Source organism: Cucurbita moschata, unplaced genomic scaffold (genome assembly GCF_002738365.1).
Source record: "Cucurbita moschata cultivar Rifu unplaced genomic scaffold, Cmos_1.0 Cmo_Scf00002, whole genome shotgun sequence".
Lineage (NCBI taxonomy): Eukaryota > Viridiplantae > Streptophyta > Magnoliopsida > Cucurbitales > Cucurbitaceae > Cucurbita > Cucurbita moschata.
This window is the reverse complement of record NW_019268518.1, coordinates 5,516,566-5,532,712: the sequence shown is the minus strand read 5'-3', so window position 1 is coordinate 5,532,712 and position 16,147 is coordinate 5,516,566. Positions and strand designations below refer to the sequence as shown.

The 16,147-nt window shown below is 33.8% G+C and overlaps 3 protein-coding genes, 1 long non-coding RNA gene and 1 pseudogene across 5 annotated transcripts in view; 4 read left to right on the top strand and 1 right to left on the bottom strand.

Moving 5' to 3' along the window:
• LOC111464841 overlaps positions 1-9,883 on the bottom strand; it is a 30,298-nt gene extending 20,415 nt beyond the window's left edge. The window contains exons 1-2 of the mRNA XM_023109093.1: positions 9,879-9,883; positions 7,293-7,314 (exon numbers count right to left, since the gene is read on the bottom strand). Of these exons, the coding sequence (XP_022964861.1) occupies positions 7,293-7,314; positions 9,879-9,880 (24 nt within the window). The 5' untranslated portion in view covers positions 9,881-9,883. The remainder of the gene's footprint in view (positions 1-7,292; positions 7,315-9,878) is intronic.
• Positions 1,244-5,985, top strand: LOC111464830 (general transcription factor IIF subunit 2-like). Its single transcript, XM_023109083.1, has 6 exons — positions 1,244-1,587; positions 3,456-3,564; positions 4,737-4,867; positions 4,957-5,028; positions 5,186-5,332; positions 5,669-5,985. The coding sequence occupies exons 1-6, from the start codon at positions 1,336-1,338 to the stop codon at positions 5,786-5,788; spliced, it is 831 nt and encodes a 276-aa protein (XP_022964851.1). The 5' UTR covers positions 1,244-1,335; the 3' UTR covers positions 5,789-5,985.
• On the top strand, positions 7,120-10,065 carry LOC111464821. Its single transcript, XM_023109075.1, has 4 exons — positions 7,120-7,298; positions 7,985-8,114; positions 8,811-9,101; positions 9,267-10,065. Exons 2-4 carry the CDS (start codon positions 8,001-8,003, stop codon positions 9,888-9,890), a joined length of 1,029 nt encoding a protein of 342 aa, XP_022964843.1. The 5' UTR covers positions 7,120-7,298; positions 7,985-8,000; the 3' UTR covers positions 9,891-10,065.
• Positions 10,066-11,602: 1,537 nt separating this feature from the next.
• On the top strand, positions 11,603-14,410 carry LOC111456635. 2 transcript variants are annotated; one of them, XR_002712797.1, is made up of 6 exons: positions 11,603-11,872; positions 11,966-12,027; positions 12,163-12,556; positions 12,644-12,796; positions 13,447-13,493; positions 13,808-14,410. It is a non-coding gene; the product is annotated as an uncharacterized LOC111456635 (long non-coding RNA). The 2 variants fall into 2 exon arrangements; XR_002712796.1 differs by lacking the exons at positions 13,447-13,493; positions 13,808-14,410 and having other exon boundaries at positions 12,644-13,032.
• Positions 14,411-14,435: 25 nt separating this feature from the next.
• LOC111460735 overlaps positions 14,436-16,147 on the top strand; it is a 3,047-nt pseudogene continuing 1,335 nt past the window's right edge.

Here is a 16,147-nt window from a genome sequence, read left to right as displayed (position 1 = left end):
TATAGAAGCGATGTCAAGATATCGACATTCATTCGTTGTTTTCAATATACTTCCTTATAAGATGATTTACTAACTGATTTTATAACTATTCGATTTTTGAAAATTGTACTCTGTTTTTTTGTCCTTTCCCTATATTCAGTTTCATCCTTTATTTAAAAAAAAACATATAAAATTTTAGAAACAAAAATTTGAAAATCATGTCTAAATTAAACTCATAATTAATAATATATAATATTAAATATGAAAAAAAAGGCCACATATTTAAAATTTATAAACATAATTAAAATATATAATCTTAAGAAATTAAACTCATAATTAATAATATATATTATTTAATATGAAAAAAAGGCCACATATTTAAAATTTATAAACATAATTAAAATATATAATCTTAAGAAATTAAACTCATAATTAATAATATATATTATTTAATATGAAAAAAAGGCCACATATTTAAAATTTATAAACATAATTATAATATATAATCTTAAGAAATTAAACTCATAATTAATAATATATATTATTTAATATGAAAAAAAAGGCCACATATTTAAAATTTATAAACATAATTAAAATATATAATCTTAAGAAATTAAACTCATAATTAATAATATATATTATTTAATATGAAAAAAAGGCCACATATTTAAAATTTATAAACATAATTATAATATATAATCTTAAAAAATTAAACTCATAATTAATAATATATATTATTTAATATGAAAAAAAAGGCCACATATTTAAAATTTATAAACATAATTATAATATATAATCTTAAGAAATTAAACTCATAATTAATAATATATATTATTTAATATGAAAAAAAAGGCCACATATTTAAAATTTATAAACATAATTAAAATATATAATCTTAAGAAATTAAACTCATAATTAATAATATATATTATTTAATATGAAAAAAAAAAAAGCCACATATTTAAAATTTATAAACATAATTAAAATATATAATGAAATTAAACTCATAATTAATAATATAAATATGAAAAAAAAGGCCACATATTTAAAATTGTAAACATAATTAAAAATATATAATCTTAAGAAATTAAACTCATAATTAATAATATATATTATTTAATAAGCAAAAAGAAAAAAAGAAAAAAGCCAGGTGTGGCATATTGAGGTGGACCCCACTCTCCGGGCTTCCGGCATTGCAATTCGTCCATATAATCCAAATCTTGGAACCGAGGTTAGTTACGGAAAATGCCTTTCTAACCAAAACCGTTTGTCCCATTTCCTTTCAATTTTTTTCACTTCCGTAGACGTATCATTGCTTTCCTTCTTCTTCTTCTTCTTCCTGTTCTCTCTTCTGCAATGGACGGCGACGACAAACCCATCGACCGTGGCAGTTCCAGAAAACTCCACAGCAATAGCAGCACCGCCGCCGGAACCGACTTCTTGGAGACGAACAAGGCGGACAGAGCAATGTGGCTATTGAAATGCCCGCAAGTTGTAACTCGCGCCCTTTCCAATTCGCCGGATGATCCTTCTCGTCCGGTCGCTAAGGTCATTGTTTCTGTTGATCCTCTGCAGTCGAATGACGACGATGATTCTTCATCTACTGAGGTATATAACGTCATCTTGCTATGGCGTTTTTGGTTTTGGATTGGGGGCTCTCTTCTTACTGTATTGTGTGATTTCTTCCGTTTCTTACTTTCTTTTGCATGTTTTCCATTTTAGATTGCCTTGTTCATTGCTTCTTGTTTTCATACTGTCTTTATCTTAGGGCTTTCTGTTTGCTTCTGTGCATGCATTTGCCGTTCTTTTAGTTTATAATTTGTTTTCATTGATTACTCAGTTTAATCTTTTTGTTCCTTCCTTATAGTTTAATCTTTTTGTTCCTTCCTTATTTCACTGATTACGGAAACTTTTATTCTTTGTTAAAGTTTCATTGCCGGGTGGTTAGCCTAAATTGCTTTCTCACTGTTACGTTCTCGTGATGCTTTCTGTGAATGGGGTCCTTCTGGTTTACATGCTTGGTTTCCTAACAATCATATGTATTTAATTTGAACTGTGATTTTTAGAACACAGGGGATCAGGAATCTATGGAGATTGGTAAAAATAAAGTAATTTAGTGGTAGTGTTTTATCACTTTCTACTGACTAAAGGATTTGTACGGGATGTTGTTGGTTATCACTGTTGGTCCCCATTTTCTCGTGTTTAACCCGCCCTGAGCCCATGACTGAATTGTTTGGGTCCATGCTTTCCGTCACAAATCTTCCTTGTCTTTTCTTCCATATTTTTTCTAGCCACACTTTTATGTCTATAGTGCCTGGTGATGAGGCAAAGGGTCCAATGTGTTTCCAAATTAAAAACTTCAAATGTTTCCCAACACCGACCTTGTATTCCTAAAATTATTTGTTGACTAATAACAAGTTGTGACTTTTTGATTCAAATTCAACTTTATGTAAGTTCTACAAGTTTTCTCACAACCAGATGTTATAGGCTCATGTGATTGTCCCATAAACTTAGTTGAGATGTTTGTAAGTAGACATGGTTGATGTGCAAGTATCAGAGAACATAATATCTAAATGAGTAACAATAGAATCTTTAGATTGTGAAATGCTATGTGTTCCCAAACTATGTCACTGTTTAGAATTTATTTAGAGCTTTGAATTGGTGAGCGAATTTTTTGCTGTTGATCTCTGGTTTATTAGCGTGTTAGATAAGAAGATGCTCTGTGTAATTGTTGTGACTTGTACATGGTTTTAGCTAAAAATTACTAGACCTTCGGTTTGGTCGTGTGCAAGGAGGCTCAGGTACCTTTTAGTAAGAAAATAGTTTTTTTCATCACAATTTGACTAAGTTTACCATAATACTATGACAGATTACCTATTTGTAATGCTAGCCATGTCATGTTAATGACTTTCTCTTTGCTTTTAAATTATTTTCTTGCAAGGCACATTTCCAAGATAGTTCTTAGTTATTTCTCCTTTAATAAATTGTAGAGTTATTTGTCATAGAAGATGAATACTTTATCCATGAAGTGAAAACTAATCCATATGTTGCTGAGAGCGCCTTTCAGGGCTTTGGCCTTCCAATTGTGATACAATATTTTACTACAATTATCTCTAAAGAATGTTTACTCACAGCTCCTGTAATGGTTCTATTATTATTATTATTATTTTTAATAACTCAAGCACACCAAGGTACAACCTATAGGAACAATCTTATTCCAATAAGGTCGTCGTAATGGTTCTATTATTCGTCCTAACAGACTGTCGATTTACTTACCTTTTTAACCCTTGTAGATTTTCTTACTTCTAAATGCAAGAAACTTTATCTGTTATATCAAAGTTGGGCTTAAGTTTTTTTTTTCTCAAGCAAGGGTACTTACACTGGTTATTAGTTATACTAGAAGTGAAATTAGAGATTAATTATATCAGCATCTGTTTGCTTTATTTCTTCAGCTTACAATGCCTCTATGATTTTAGTTTACCATGGAATTGGCTGACACCGACTCTGGAAAAGCATTAAGGGCCTACTCATTGAATATGTCCACAGATTTCATTCCGATGTCTGTATTTTCTGAGTCAGCACAAGGTTGGTTTATGTCGCTCTGGCCTGCTTATTAAAAACTGACCGATGAATATGATGCCTTCAAATGTTTACTTGTCAGTTGGATGAATTATTACTCTAATTATGATATGAGATTCAATTGATATAATTTGTTCTACTGTTATTGGCATCTTCATTAATCTTGGATGTGAATATCTATTTTTATTTACTTTAGACTATATGTGTGCCAGTAATTATTTTCAAAATTGTCTATTCAATATTAATTTTATAGTAGTAAACATCATGAGTTTGATCGTCAGCAATGGTTGAATTGTTGCTATTATCTCTTTCAAATATATTTGCATTAGGAAGCTTTCTAAAATTCCTAGGTTTGGGCGTGAGAGATATCTCAATTCGCTTCGTGCTGGTTATTTATATAGTGTGTCCATTGTTAAAAAAGAAAAAGAAAATGTTACAATGTGGGAGTTAGTATGAGAGACAGTTTCTTTAGATGAATCTGACTACAACAAGTTCATTAGGCTTCTGTTGTACTTCCCAATTAGGTGAGATGAAGCTTGTGTGCTTATAGTTCCTTCCAAGTTCCGTCCCTTTCTGTGTCCTTTCTCTCATCAATCCTCTTTAATTCCTTTTCTGTCCAACATCTGGTGTATTGAGATGGGGTAGTTGATCTCGATGCACATATTTTATCTGATGAAAAATTAAAACATGTTTTCAGCAGTGAGAGATGGAGTAAATGATCTCAAAGCACTTGTTGATCAAATTCTGCAGAAAAGATTTGTCTTTGCATACGAACAGGGTTCTTAAGTATTTTCTGTCTTGACATTTATATGTTCGTTCCAGCTTTTTACATTGAGATTCTGTAATGTTAGCAGAGGAGATTTACATTGATTGAGTTATAGTATAGAGAACTTCTATTCAAATTTCCACCATCTTGATCTTTATCTTCAAATTTCTGCTTATTTACTGGACAAACAAATAAAACTGATAAGTTCTGTGTGCTATAGAGACTTCAAGAAATCTAGAGCAGCTATAACTTCTATTTTTCATCTTGAAATATTGAAATTCTCTGTGTACAAAGACTTTCAGAAATTTATAGCAGCTATAACTTTTTTTTATTCTTTGAACTTATTCAACATTATTTTAGATCATTACTACAGAATATCTGCCTGATGGTATCAATTCTTCTTTCAATTTAGGGAAGTTTACTGTTGAAGGAAAAATACTGAACAAATTTGACATGAAGCCGCATGATCAAAATCTTGATAGTTACGGGAAACTCTGTCGTGAAAGAACTCACAAGTCTATGACCAAAAGCAGACAGATTCAGGTCTCCTTTGTAACTTTCTATGCAGCGTACCTGGGTGTTGGGTTATTTCTTTTATGATCTTAGTTCAAATTTCCAAATATTCCATACAGGTGATTGATCATGTCACAGGAGGACATATGAGGCCAATGCCAGGGATGGACGTGTTGTCATTTGGAGCTGCAGTACTTATACTACTTTCTTTTCTACATTGTTCCATATATTCTCATTGTCAATTTCAATTTTGATTTTGCTCGCTGTTTCGCTCGTAGTCAGGCGGAAGCTTGTTCAAATGCTTCCAAGAATTATTTTTTACTCTTTGTGTGAACAAATGTGATACAGGAGAAGAAGAAGGTGGTGAGCAAGGGATCGGAAAATAAGAGGCTGAGGAAGGAGCGTGGCGAATTGGAGAAGATCATTTTTAGGCTCTTTGAAAGACAGCCATATTGGACCTCGAAACAATTGATTCAAGAGACCGATCAACCTGAAGTAAGCTTTATCTTGAATTTGCACACCCATCTAGTACTAAGTTTGCGCCTATAGTTTATCACCTGGTTTTTACCTCATCGAAATGAATCATTTGTGTTTTTTCCTTGTGCATCATTTCAGAGCATGTTTATAAATATACATTAATCTGTCAACAATCGATTTAGAGACAACCATATTGGATAGACAACCAATATGAAAATTTGTCAACTACAAGTTCATCTTTACTCTCTTTGAAAGACCACCATATTGGACATCAAAACAGTTGTTTCGAGAGACCGATCGACCTGAAATAAGATTTATCTTGAATTGGCACACCTCATGATCTGATTTTTGCAGCAATATATGAAAGAAATCCTTAAAGATCTCTGTGTCTACAACAACAAGGGTGTTCACCAAGGAACATATGAGCTGAAGCCAGAGTACAAGGAAACATGTGAGGAAACGAAACCGCGGTAGGTCGGTTGGTTCAATGATTTTGGTATTTGACTGTCTATTTAGTGCAAGATTTGTGTGTTTTCCTTGGTGTTTCTTTTAGTATAGTATAGGATAGGCTTGTAGGTGATTATTTCGTATTGTCGAATTTGTAGAACTCATTAGTGTAAGCACTGGAGTTTTGTAGAGATGTGAATCTATCCATCATCAGTTTCCTGGTTGCTTTCATCTGTACATAGTGATGGCAGTTAGTTGCTTTTGATCACAGCTTTTGTTAAAAACTTCTTTTGTTATTTGTATGGATTCAGTTTCTTCTTAAACTCGAACTCATAGGATTTCATCTTATTTCTATTTACTTTCTTTTTTATAAAAAATTATTTTGACTTCTTAGGTACCCGAAAACCGACATGTCGTTTTTTAAAAGAAAAATAATTTTGAATTTCAAGTATAAAAATGGTTTAACATTGTGTGATTATTATTATTTTTAACCAAATTTAATTGCCCATTTTCAGTATAATTTTGTAGATAAAACATTAAATTATACTAAAAAATTAATCTAGATTCAACTATACTTTTATAAAAATTTTAGAAATTATTTATTATCTATCTCTGTTATAGAATATATAGTCAATTTGTGCACAACGTTCTTATATAATAAATATTGAATTATTTTTATTTTGAATAAAAAAAAAGTAAAGGTAAAGGGAGGGAAATAAAAAAAGGAAGAAAAAAATCTCCAAAGTTGAGAAATAATAGGAAAGTAAATGAGAGGGAGGAATAATTAATAAATTAAATTAAATTAAATTAAACAAAAAGGAAGTGAAACAGATTAAAGTTCAGCATTCCCTTATTTACTTCTATCTTTTGAATTCAAATAAATAAATAAATATAAAAATATTATTTTGATTATGTAATTTTTATTATATTTTTGTCTTTATATTTTCAATAAATTTTAATATATTTTAGTCTTTTTATTTTCAAATTATTTTAAAGTTAGTAAAAAATTAATATGGAGTGTTTTCTTTCATATAATAGAAAAAACAATAATTAACCTAATAATAATAATTGAAAGAAAAAGAAAAAAAAAAAAAAGAGAGGGAGACCAGGGGGGAGTACTTCCAAGTTCAGGCTGGGCAGAGGAAGAGTTGCATTTAAAGCGCGTGAAGCGCGTGGCGCGTGGGCCCACAATGAGGGAACCTAAGCCCATTTCGGCAGCAAGAAAAAAACAGAGGCAGCTGCAAAGCGTTGACCAAAATAAGGTCGCGGATGCCCGCCATACGCCACGCCTCTTTCCCAAAATTTCCCAATTAAAATTACCAATTTCTCCCTCCCTCTTTCAGAACTCCAACCAAGGCGTGTGTCTTGCACGGCGTCGTTTCATCTCTCTCTCTCTCTCTCTCTCCGCTCTGTTCTGCAACAAAAACGAAAAACAAAAATCGAAAGCATTTCTCTTTTCTACTCCATCTCTGCCTTCACCTACCTATTATCCCTTCTCCGATCCTCTCCTCTTCCTCTCTCTCTCTCTGATCTCCAGGTACGATTCTGCATTCCTTTTTCTTCTGTTGTTTCCGATCTGGCTTTGCATCGTGTTTTTAATTTCTGTTTTTAATTGCGTTCTCAATTTTCGTTCGTTTCTTTTTTGTTGTAATTGTTGGAGTTTTTGTGCGATCTGACTTGCTAGACGTACATCTGCTTCTTACGAGCTCAATACATTCGAATTGTTTCGGATTTGTGTTTTAGTTTTGTATTTTCAGGATCCGTTAGCTATGGATTCAGTTCAGAGTTGGTTGTTGTGGAATTTTTTCGCATATAGCCTTAATTGAATGACAATTTTGCTCAAAGTGTTGATCGAGTTGATTGAAAAAACAACCGGTTTTGTTAGTTGTGTCTAGAATTGCTTGCATATCCTTGTTTTCAACTACTGCGTGTTGTTGCATCTCCTGCATATTGAAGTGGTTTTAGTGATTAGGGCCTCTAGATGAATTGGGAAGATTCTTTTAGGAGAAAAGCTAATTCCTAGTTCATTTTACTTTGGTTGACTTTTCTTCGTGAAAATTGGCTTTAAGCAGTCGTATGGTTTTGGGGCTCTTATGCTTGAATTGAAAAGAAAAACCTTCATGCTATGGATATTGTTTCTTTGTGTACTCTTCTTCTATATAAATATATACCGATTCTGTTGTAAAAAACTTATGGTGACCATTCCATCTTTGAGTATGTTAGGTTATTGAAGGTAGAAATGGATAATTTCCTTGGAGGCTTTACAGAGGATATCCAAAGATGCCCATTCTTGAGGAATATTAATGAGCCGACTCATTTCTCATTTTCCTCGTCCATGGCATTCCCCATGCCTGTAAGTTTTTTCTTTCTATAATTTTGTGTTTGAATTTGTACAAATGAATTAATTCAACTCGTTTTGTCCTATAAATTACAACATTGGTCAATGTTCAACTATGGAAAACACTTTAATATCAGATATGCATCTGTATTTCCCTAAAATTATACTAAGGGTTCAACGTAATAGGAATGTAATAATAGTTTTCCTGTCAAAGTTATTCAGTGTTCCATTATTTTTATAACTATTTACAATACTCTACATATATAAATATATAAATATTTGTTTTACAACACTTGACACATGTAAATATTAATTCTAGTTATATATAAATCATTTCTTATAGTTTAGTGTTGCCAGCCCAAGCACTACTTATTCTAGTGTAGATGGTATACGTATACCTGTTTTAGTTTCTGGCTTGTATGACTTAATAGATGAATAAGTGGATACTTTCTTATCACTAGTGACATGGCTGAGGTGAATTAAATGCACTTTTTGTACCTCTGTTAGTTATCCTCTTAGTGTGTTGTTATAACTATTAGCGGTTCGCTCCAGGATTCGAGTGTTATATTTAGTTATTCGACAAAACTTATGATCTTCAATGTAGGTTGTTGTTAGGTCTCCCTCGATGTTCTTGTAACTCAGTTTTGCATATAATTCTGACATTTTTCTGATTTCTAGTTAATCTAATAACTGCTTCTACACTTGTTATAGGTGCGTGGAGCTAAAGGGCCAATTTTTGAAGATGGTCCTAATTTTGATATGGCATTTAGGCTTTTCCATGGTCGAGATGGAGTGGTTCCACTCTCTGGAAGATCTATGCATCCAGAGAGTGTAGAACTCAAACCAGCCCCATCGCAGTTCAATCCTTTAGCTGCAAAAGCTGCCACCATTAGTCTCTCTTCCTTCGGACCTGGAGGTCCCTTCAGCTTTGATTCATTTTCAGACAAGTGGAAAAATCAGAAAAAGAAATTTGAGTCATCCAAGAAAGAGTCTTCTTCAAAGGTGATCAATTGTTAATCTTTGATGGGTTATATCCATTGAGTACTTTGGCTGTTAGGTGAAAAATGATGGAATTCATATGCTAAAGAATATTGTGATCGGAATGGATGAAAATCTGTAGGATGTATGTGATCTTTTCTCTTGACTTATCATTATGTTCATTTTCAGGGTGGAAATTCACATGAAGCTGTGGGTAATGAGTGGCTGCAAATGGGGAACTGCCCAATTGCGAAGTCGTACCGTGCTGTTAGCAATGTCATACCGCTTGTTGCGAAAGCTCTTCAGCCCCCACCAGGCATGAAATTTAGATGTCCACCAGCCGTAGTTGCAGCAAGAGCAGCATTAGCAAAGACTGCATTTGCAAAGAATCTCCGACCCCAACCGTTGCCAGCAAAAGTACTCGCAATCGGTCTACTAGGCATGGCAGCAAATGTACCTTTAGGAATATGGAGAGAACACACCGAAAAATTCTCACCCTCTTGGTTTGCTGCCGTTCATGCAGCTGTTCCATTTATAGCTATGCTGAGGAAATCCATCTTAATGCCGAAGTCAGCAATGGCATTTACAATTGCAGCATCAGTCTTAGGCCAGGTTATCGGCTCAAGGGCAGAGCGATTCCGACTCAAGGCAGTAGCTTCGGAAAAACTAACCCTCCAAGATTCAATCAGCAAATCGACCCCTTTTCCCGTAGTTACTGTGAAAAACGGTCATTGTGGCGACATCGAGAGCTGGAATCCAGTTACCACTCTTCAGGTAGCAGGTCCTCCATCACCAACCAACATACCCTGCTGATCTCTCCTTCACCATTTATTGTGAGTGTTCTTCTCTGTATCCTATTGTGTTTAATTCTCCATTATACACCAGTTTGTTCAAAGTATTTGGCAGTATTTGACAGTTCAAAGTATAAATTGATGAAATAAAAAGTGTCTTTGTGTGTGTATTAAATCCCGGTGGGAATGTTGTTCAATTTTGCTTTGTCATATTTTGGCTCAGAAGGAAGGTGATGAGAAACACAACGTATTATAGAGGAAAGATGGTGAAATGTGAGGAGATGGGAGACTTTGTCATGAATTGAATTCAATATTGTCGGCTAAATCAATCACTATTTTAGTTGACCCAGGAAGGTTGATTTCTTTTGTACTTTTCCTTCAACCTTCCAAAAGTGTTTATGGAAAACTCATGGCAAATGGAGCACAATTTCTGTTTTGCATGTCTGATCTTGAATTGGCGTTTACGACGTTTATGACGTTTTCTCCCTTGTAAAGGCCGAGTCAAGTTGACTTTGTGTTCTCGATGTTTCCTTCTCATCATTTTTCCACTTACTTTTTAGTTAGTTAGCTAACCAAAAGATGATTATCGGTTCAAGGACGCATGGTACCTCTATTTTGAAAACCTCGAACCTATGTTCGAGTTGCAAGTACTACGATACTGAAGTAACTCACGGCCATAAACTTGTCTAAACTTGTCTGTTAATTTATTTTGGATACTCACTGTAATATTCTAAATTCAGTACTTGTAGATATTGTCATTCTTAGACTTTCTCTTCTGGACTTTTCTTCATAGATTTCCACACCCGAAGAATTCGTTCTTCTCTCCAACCAATGTGGGATCTTGCACTCACGAATATTAATAGATATCAATAATCTCTTCCAATTTTTCCTTTTTCAAAAATTCTAAGTCTTTTAAAGCATATTTAAAAAGTGGATAACTATACAACTAAATTCATAGATAAAAATAATATTTATAGATTTAACTTCTAGAAGCTAAAAATGTTACCCTGACAATAGATACCCAATTTTCAATAATGTGTTATTTGATTTGTTATTGGGCAAATTGCATTTTTTAGTAACTTCTAATATTAATTCCAATTTTACCCCTATATGTTTTAATAATAATCATCATCAACCAAGGCGTATTAGATTAAAGTGTTGGTACATAAATAACAAAATAAAAATAAATATATTTTGGGAGATACATAGAAGCCCATTATCACGTTATTTAACTGAGTTTTTATAATTTTAAAAGAAATTAGTTATTAAAATTGGGTCAAATTCGTAAATCATTATATACACTTATATATATTAACAATAAAAGCTAATCTTTTTCATTTTGGATATTGTGTTAGTCTCTTATGCTATGGTTTGGCCAAGTAAAATTTAGTAGAAATTGGTGGATACTGGAGGGGTAAAAAATTGTTACAATTGGTAAAATTTAATCAAATTTAGATTGAAAAGTTCAAAAAAAAAAACTATATAAATTTAACATTCAAGACGGTAAGAATCAACTTCTAATTTTTAAGATAAAATTAAATTAAATTTAAATCATAATATATATTATTTTCTTTTTCTTTTCTTTTTTCTTTTTAATTTTAGTTGAGCAACATTTATAACGAGGATTCGCATCTGACCGCTCTCTCTCTCTCTCTCTCTCTCTCTCTCTCTCTCTCTCTCTATATATATATATATTTCTCGTTGTGTTTATAAATGTAACGATTTTTACCGATTTGACCGAGTCAAGAGATTGTTGAACTTACTTTTCCCTCTTACTCTCCTCTTCAAGACAACGCTACTTCCCGCTCGTGATTCTGCACTGAATTCCTGCATTTCAAGGACCAGCGGCGCGGAATGCATTGCTGGCCAAATTTGTTTCTCGATTTCCACATTCAAGATCAATCCGTATAATGCTCGGAAGGTTCTTTCAGGTTATCGGAATTCCATGGCCAGATCTCAACGACGGCTTGTTCTACAACGATGTCGTTAAGCCCTCCGACTCCGGTTCTCTTTATTTCCGTTCAACTTCGCTTTTCACAGAAGCCATTTCCATTTCATGTTTAGTGATCGCTTCTTCTTTGCGTGATAACTTGTCAGGAAAGTCTTTGATCGAGCTTTATTTTTTTTTGCAAATATAAGATATCGGCTCCACTGGAGGGGTAGGCCTACTCAAACTTTGTCTAGATTATCGGATTTTCTCGTGTTTGATATTTCTCGGATTTTCTCGTGTTTGATATTTCTGATGCTATTGCTGATCGTTAATGAAACTTGTTTTGCATCGATTACTGTTGCAGCGAATTCAGAACGAACAGGTACGGTGGTCTTTAATTTAGGAAATTTATGACTGTTGTGAAAGAGATTGCACTGCTGCACATTATTTGGAACTTGTGTGCGTGCTTGTTTATTTAATTACATTTTATTTTTTTAAAGATGTTTTGAAACAAAATCAATGTGGAAAGTGTAGATAGATCGATGGCCAGGTTGTCACAAACAGTTCTCAGATTATTCACACCGGTCTCTTTACCCCCGATTTTATTAGTTTGTTCAAAAGCTTGCATGATAGCTTGAGTTGTTTTCATATATTACAAGCTTTAGAAGATTTGTTCAAAAGTTGTCTATCGTCGGCTGCCATGGAAAGAATCAGATACTCCGTATTTGCTCGAGATTTTATACGAATACGTCGAAACGGTAAATGCATTTTAACTGGTATTTTTAATCTGTGTTATTGGTTGCTTCCAATTCCCTTGAAGTTGTGAGCCACCAACTATTTTTCAGATTGCATTAAGTAAGCCGTCTTGTTTGCAAGTATTACCTGGCAGCAATGCACAGTTTTGACGCAGCTTCAATGATGGTCAAGGAAGCAGAGTCCCTCTGACTGAAAAGGGTTGCATCCTGTCCCTGTTCATCGCCTGTGAAGGGGAACTTCAGGTTAGGTGACATAAACCCGACGCTGGACGAGATTTCCATGAATATGCAGAAGTTTTATTGTTATGTATTGTCATCGTTTGATATCTGATTGCTTGTTTGCCTATAATCCAGTGTCAAATGAAAATTGTTGAAATCCCAATTTACTAGTTTATATGCACAAGGCAGTTGTGATTGTTGAAATGAAACAAATAATTGAGACTGCAATGGAATGTTGAAGATGTAGTATTAGTGACGAATTTAGAGTGCCTCTTTTAACTTTAGATGTCTCCTTTTCCTATTTGGTCTGCCATTTCGGTAAGAATGTTACTAGCCTCCTAGAATTGTTAAAGAGTATAGAAACATCATCAGTTCATAAGCCTGCTGCTCTGATGCTGGGGAGGGTATCAACGTTATGAAGCCTTGAGGCTATTTCTGTATTTCTACCTCATTTCCCGGTCTAATGAAGCACTATTGCCTAAGAATTAGTTATTCTGCTTCTGCTACTCTCCATTTGATAAATTTGTATAGAAACATTTTCTCCTGGACTATTGTCTACTCTTTGGCACAAGGAATTTCCTCCTTTTCGTAATTCACTAACCAACTATTTAGGAAATGTATTTCATGGTTGTGTTTAGAATGCCTCACCAGTCACCCTTATGCTTCATACACAGTTTGCTGCATATTTTGCTGATGGAACATTTTGCGTTGGGAGAAACAGGTTAGGCAATATAACTTTTTGTAAATTTCTCGTCTTGTCTCTGCATGTTATATATATTCAGAGAATGATTATTTTGTTTGTAGTTTCTATAAGCTGCAGACTTTATTGTCTACAGCCATTTCTAACTAGCCGTCCCGGTTCAACAGATTTAATTTTCACCGTGGTTGAAATCTGTCAAAGTTTTTATTTGCTTATCTATGCTGCTTTGAGTTTTATTCTTATGATACTTAGGTTATGTAATTTAGCTGTAACTTTTTGTTACTACTACTTTATTTTAGAATATAACATGAAGATTCTTCTCAAACATCTGTTAGATGCAGATGCCCTAGCCAGGGGGAAGGAGGCTTTGGATCCTGATATATAGCATATTGCTAAATCACCTAAATAACGATTCAGGACCGCTTGTCTTGCAAACCTAGAAAGATTGATGAATGTGAAATCTGTCTGGTAAACAAATAACAGGTAACAGGCCTCCCCCACCCAGTGTCAGTATCCTGATTTTTGGTAGTAAAGGAAAACAAGAATGAATAAATAATATGAGGAAGTGGCTGGTGACGAAGCAATTATAGATAAAAGGGATAGGTGAGTAATTATTTCAGTCAAGTCCTAAAAAATGCTAGAGAAAGTGCGTCATCTTCTAGGCAAGTATTACAAACTCATACATTGGTGGGGGAAAGCTCTTTCCAAGGGAAACAAGCAGATCCAGTTATTAAATCGATAAGTTTTCACGTATCTGCACGTTTTCATTTTTGAACTTCTGGCTGTTATAATTGCTAATTTTAGAATATAAGTTGCTAGTTTTCAGAAGTTATCTAGCAAAAAATACATTAATACTAGAAAAATGTGATGTAAACATTCTAGAACATCTGAACATATAATATCTTCGACTTTCTTACTGTTTTTTCTTGTCTAAACTATGCAAGGTACAAAGAGGAATTTTAAAAACTTGTAACTTGAATAATTCAAGATGATGAGGTACATCTATTATGACATTTCTGGTTATGGTTAACCTTTTTCATTTCATCCCTTAAACTAGTTTACTGTTCTGAGAGTAATATTAATCCTGCAGTGTTACTTGTTAGATGATATGTCGGAAATTCTATTAGCAAGGGTCATTTGTTCCTCTGAAATTGCATGAAAATAACGTTGAAAATCTTTGAATATGGTTGACGATTTAAATTTCTTGCAAATGGTTGCGGCACTTGCTCTCTGAGTTAGGGTGCAAAATAATTGGAGGTTACATCACTATGTGTGAAAGCTAGTTCTGTTTCTTGTCAGAACGTTTTTTTTTTTTTTCATTTTTTTTTCTGTTAATTGCATATAAATGATTAAGAGCGCTTTCTTTGTAGGTGAGCATTGACCTGCTAATTGGATGGATGCAATACCTGAGGTTGCTCAGGGCCTGTACGTTGCTACTTCCTCAGGTTTTTGCTCGCATCTTATATGCTGATTCAATAAAACTCATGTTTTCTTGAGTGGACAGTGTTGCTACCATAAAAATGTACGTGATAGGGAAAGCAAAAGTCTCTTAAGTTGTTGGCTAAGAAAGTGGAGTGTCATTATTCATGGATTTCTAGATAAATTTTATATGGCCATCACGATCATGATCCTGTTCATGTTTACTTCCATTGTCTATCTGACCGTGTTTCAATAGTTACTAGCTTCAATATTCAATCATGTTTACTTTTTTTGAATTTATAACTTGAGCAGGGAAACCAGCTTTCAGAAAAGTCAATGTTCTTGAGATAGACGAACGAGGAGAACACACTTTGGTCCAGGTATCTTCTTTTGTTGGAAGAACTTCCTGACTACAGTTCTCTGTACATGCTTTTCTATTTAAAATGATTTTTCTGCTGTTATTCACATTTTTGTTAGTTTTACTGTCGCCAAAGTATATGAGTTTCTTTCACTTTTAAGTATGTCCTAAGCATGGGTATACCTTCCGCTAACCCTCACCACGCTTGTTCTGTGAAATACTTAAGGGGATGTACCTCTCCTTTTTATCATTTCTCCTCTACTGATTTCTTTGAAATAGGTCACAGAGGACTTCTTCTGTTTGTTGAGTTGCAATTACATGCCCAAGAGACTTCTGATTGGTAAAGAAAGAGGGAGGGCTTATTCCATTAGGCTTAAAAGGCACCTTATGTATTTACACGTACTGCAACGACCAAACTTTTATAATCTTCGCATTTTCATTTTCTGCTTGTACGTAAAACTACAATTTAATTTTCTGGTGCGATGGGCTTTACTGCCAAGGTCTAAATTCTTCACTATTTTCCAATTATTTTTGGAAGCCATTTAAAGAGAGTTTGCAGCTGGTCTGATAGTGGAAATATTCTTGATAAAGAAAGTGAACTGTGCGATGCACCACAATCCAAAGGGTTTAAATTTCGTCATATATTTTACAGGTGGAAATTCAATCTGGATGACCCCGCCAAATCCGTGTCCATCTTTCTTCAATAGGCATCCTCTATTGGGTAATGCTTCTTTAAAGTTGATCAATTCTTTCAACTTTTAAATTTTTTGGGGGTTCTCATTGCTTGTTTTGCAGATGAACTTTTTTCTAACAACCATTAGTTGACTTGCGTTTTTGTGAGCTCGCAATTTCATCGACTGTGCTGAAAATGCGTTGCTCAAAAAAAAAAAAAAAAAAA